Here is a 4,747-nt window from a genome sequence, read left to right on the forward strand (position 1 = left end):
ATGCGCATTACGACGTCCCCGATCGAACAGCAGCGCGAGCAAAACCGTAGCAGCAGTGTTTTCTGCCGGGGCAATTCTTTGTCGGCATCAGGAATGGCACCGGCCAAACTGAACTACCGGATCTCGGTTTCGACGTTCTTCGCCAAGTCGCACCCAAGTGACGAGTGCTGCGGGAGCAATGGATTACCGCTGACGCCGAACTCCATTGGGATTTATGGTCGGTCACAGCTTCTGAGAGGAGATGCTCTGAAGCATGAAAATCTGTGCGAGTATCTGGATGTGATCCGGGGGAAACACGAAAGGACCATTATCGTGCAGGAGTTTGCTGGAAGTCCGCTGACGGAGACTTTTATCGGGGAGAACAATAAGCAGCAGACGCTGCTGCGGATTGGATACCAGATGCTAAGGGCGGTGAGTCATCTAAACGAAAAAGGATTGATGGCCAGGAACTTGGAACCGGTTAACGTTCTCATAAGCAGGGACTTCTGCGTGAAGCTGTATAACTATGGATTGTACTACATGACCTACAGTGGGAAGTACGTTTCCTTCCCCATTGGAAACGTGAAATACCACGGTCCAGAAGTTTTACTCGGTTCAAGAGAGAATGTCAAAAACGACGTTTGGTCGGTGGGAATGATCCTGGCCGAGTTAGCCTTGGGCTGCAAGCTTTGGGACAATCTAAAAGTGTCCCAGGTGACGAGAAAAGTCCTGAGTTTGATCAAACCTGGCAATGTCTTTGAGAAGATAGCCCGAGAGCACAACAAGATGGACCAGTACGAAGAGTTGGATGTCCCTTTAAAGCAAATCATAGATCTATGCCTCACCGTTTCCCTCACAAAGCGTCCCAAACCGGTGGAACTGCTGGGACATGAAGCGTTCGACTTCCTGAGAGGGGAAAGCTTCACGGCACCGGATCCGGAAGGAATAACCCTGCTGGAGAAGCACTGTGGAAGTTTGGCGGAGATTTACTATCTGTGGCAATTGGCGGGAGGCGACGTGCAGCAGGAGCTCAAGAAGGAAGGATTGATCAAAAGTGAGGCGCCGATTCTGTCACTGCCCAAGTAAGATTTCTATTTTCTTAATCCTTAAACAACTTTGTTGCACTCTTTTGCTCATATCTTTTGAACCAATCATTTTATTCCTGATCAAAATCCTAGAAAGATTCTTATGAGAATTCAAGGAGGATTCTGATGAAAATCATGACAGAATTTTAATGAGAATCCTGAAGCGAATTCCATTGATTATGATAAGGATCCTGAGATGATTCTGATGACATCATTGAGTGGTTTATTATGAGAAAACTGAGAGGATTCTGATAACAAACATGAGAGGATCCTGATGAGAATCCGAGCAGGGTTTTGATGAGAATTCCGAGATGATTTAGATTAGAATCTCAAGAGGATTCTGATGAAATTCCTGAGTGGATTATGCAGAGACTTCTGTGTGAATTCTGGAGAGAATCCTGAGAAGATTTTGATAACAAAATTCCTGAGAGGATTCTGATGAGAATTTCGAAAGAATTCTGTTGAAAATTTGGTGAATATTATGTTGAGGATCTTGAGAAGGTTCTGATTAGAATCCTGAGAAAATTCTGATGAGTATCCTGTGGAAGTTTTGATGAGAATCCTCTGAGGATCCTGATGAGAATTCTTTTAATTGTGATGAGGATCCTGAAATGAATCTGTTGCAAAAACTGAATAGATTGTGATGAAAATCCAAGATAAATGCGATGAGAATCTTGAGAGGACTGTGAAGAGAATTTTGAGAGGATTCTGACGAGAATCCTGAAGAACAATTCTGAAAGAACTCTGAAGCGAATCCTGAGGCTGAGAGGATTGTGATGAGAATCCTGAAGAGAGTTCTGATGAGACTCCTGACACATAACATATGCAGAATTTACAAGTGAAAGAGAATTTGAAAAGCTGTACCCACTTTCCAGATGCTGGCTAGTGGTTTACATAGTACAGAAGACTGTTATTGCCATTAGTAAACAATGGGTCTAGAACAAATATTATCACAAAGAAATGAGCACTCGCTACATCTTTCACCATTCGAAAATATAGGTTTTAAGCTTTCATTCGACGTGTTCCCCAAAAAAATCCACCGAGGGATCTCGAACATTTTTTTATTTTAAATTTGTGTTTCTTGAAGAACATTATTTTATGACCGAAAGACCGTATATGTTCCACTGCATAGTGAATGAAGACGGAGGGAATCATTCAGTGTCGCCCGAAGCCGATCGAGGGGGTGGATGGATCTTGAGTTGGAATGCGATGGCCTGGGATACTAATGGTTTCTGTTGCTAGAAGGGCCGAATGTTGGTGGTGCTCACTCGACTGGATTCCAAGAGAGTGACGAGAATGCAAAGCGCTCGTGAAAGGCCTCATTCAAGTCCCCCCAGATATCCACTCCTAAGTTTGGGAGGGGGAAGGTTACTAACACGTTCTCTCCCTCCCCTCGTCGAGGGACGCCAGCGAACTGGGCTGGAGGTACTCTGCCCATAACTGCATAACAGTCACCTCGACATTTTGACAAATTAAGTTTAATACCATGGAGAGTCATCAAATGATAAATACTTCGATCAGCTTACTGAAATCTGTGAGTTTGTTATAGAAATTTGAGAAAAATACCAAGTTGTTTTATCACATTGGTAATTATACATCGCATAACAGTCACATTGAGATATTAATGTGCCTCGTAATGTGATAGCAATGAAATTTCTATCAGAATTATTTTCTGACCATTCACCTAGTATGCGATACGAGTTGTACAAAATATCAGGCCTCAAATAAGAACTTTTGAGTTCCTGATAATTATACTGCCGTGAATCGCAAGTCAGTCCCATCTGCATTTTCGTCAAAACTGAGTTGAGTTCAGTTTTCACATCTCTTCCAATGCTCTTTCAGCAGCACTAAAGAAATAATATGACTGTTCGGAAAAATTTGGAAAAAACAGAAAGCCAGATTGTCCCATAATGAAAAGTAACCACATATCAGTCCCACTTACAGACTTTCACACCGTAAAACACAAAAAATGTAATCTGTTTTGATCCATCTTTATATTTTTCTCGGAAAGATATATCGAAGTGAAAAGCAAGTTGCTGAAAGTTTAAATTAAGAATTGGAACATGTTACAAATCTTCTGGAATTTTTTTAAATATCAGTATGGAAAACGAGTTTGAAAACTTCACAGCCTATTTTCTCAATGCCTACTTTTAACAGATGGGACTGACTTGCGATTCACGGCGCAGTTTAAGAAATTTAGTTTCCTCCCCATACTGCGTAAAATGCACACTTGGTATTCCATTTACTCAGATGCCCTTACTTTTGTCGAATGTTACAATATGCAGTTATGGAAGTACTTGGTTTGTTCCTTTGTGTTGATGTTGTTACTCTGGCGTGGTAGTTGATTTGAGTCCTATATAGATGGACAAATTCGAGGGAGTATACGGTTCACAGTTAGGGAATGTGTTGCAGAAATACTTGCCTTTGAGAGAAAATTGATCAGGTCGACTGCCGCCAGGGGCTCATCGGAAATATCCGGACATCCCTGGTCAGGGTCGACGTGGTGAGCTTCGCACTTGGCGAATCGGGGTTTGTATAACTTGACGATGGCACAGGTTTCAAGTTGTTGTAGTGGTCGTAGGCAACAGAATCAGATACGACAGCGCATAGTAGCGCTAGAAGTTTCCAATTGATGGACATTGGAGCTTGGAGGTCGCGGATTGAGGGTTGGATACCTGAATCGTCTCACTTTCTGCTTCTCTTTCGGAGGTGTAGGGGTTGCTGAGAACCTCTGCTTTCCTCAGCAACAAAAAGCTTTCATCTTGGTAGTCTAGCGTGGTACAGGATTGTTGTCCAGGATCGGGCCAGAGGTATATTTGCAGGGGTCTAATCTTGCGTCGGTGGATAGTCGTCGTTCTATTATATTGAGATTCGGTGAGGAGTTTTGAGGGGTTTTACGAGCCATATGTATCAACTGTGGTTGTACTGCTAGCCGTACCTGGAAGATTCGGTACACGCTTCCCATGATTGACACTGGAACTTGTTGGAGAGATCTCAAATATACGTTTGCCACTTCGGCTCCGAGTGCGGGTGCCCACATCGGTCCCAATGTCGCGGTTGTCTTTCCTTTTAGCTGGTGGTGAGACAATTTCTTATCTTTTCCTTGATTGATGTGTTGTCTTGTGGGGGTTGGAATTAACATGAATTAATGTTCAATTATGTTACAATAAACTCATTCTCATTCCAACTGTTCCATACGATAGATGTGTTTCATTACTGTTCCTGTCCCGATCGATCCCTGACTGCCAATAGGTTATGGGCGCACCTGAATCGAGATCGGTGAAGTTTGAAGATTTCTTTCAACAGAAGAGCAGAAACACGAAGATGGAAAAGTCATTGGCGAAGTTGAACGGGACCAATTACGACAACTGGAATTTTTCGCATGAAGTTACTCTTGATGAAGGAAGGAACATGGGCTACCGTAAAGGATCCAAAACCCCGATTCGGTAACTGCTGCCTGGACGTCGAAGGATGAACAAGCGTTGGCGACATTGGACTGGCCGTGGACGACAAATTAACTGATTCACATTAGGAAGGCCAAATCCGCTCGCGAAGCTTGGGAACACTCGAGAAGTTCCATGTCAAGAGGACACTCAGCACCAAGGTATCCCTTATGCGAAGAATTTGTCGAATGCGTCTGAGAGAAACGGGGACTGGAGATGCCCACATGCTCGGCTCTCGAC

General features: G+C 43.4%; 1 protein-coding gene across 1 annotated transcript; it reads left to right on the top strand.

Moving 5' to 3' along the window:
• LOC110680344 (TBC domain-containing protein kinase-like protein) lies at positions 1 to 1,065 on the top strand. Its single transcript, XM_021856164.1, has one exon. The coding sequence runs from the start codon at positions 1 to 3 to the stop codon at positions 1,063 to 1,065; it is 1,065 nt and encodes a 354-aa protein (XP_021711856.1).
• Positions 1,066 to 4,747: the final 3,682 nt, after the last annotated feature.

The sequence above is a fragment of the Aedes aegypti genome, unplaced genomic scaffold (genome assembly GCF_002204515.2).
Source record: "Aedes aegypti strain LVP_AGWG unplaced genomic scaffold, AaegL5.0 Primary Assembly AGWG_AaegL5_hic_scaff_1217_PBJ_arrow, whole genome shotgun sequence".
Lineage (NCBI taxonomy): Eukaryota > Metazoa > Arthropoda > Insecta > Diptera > Culicidae > Aedes > Aedes aegypti.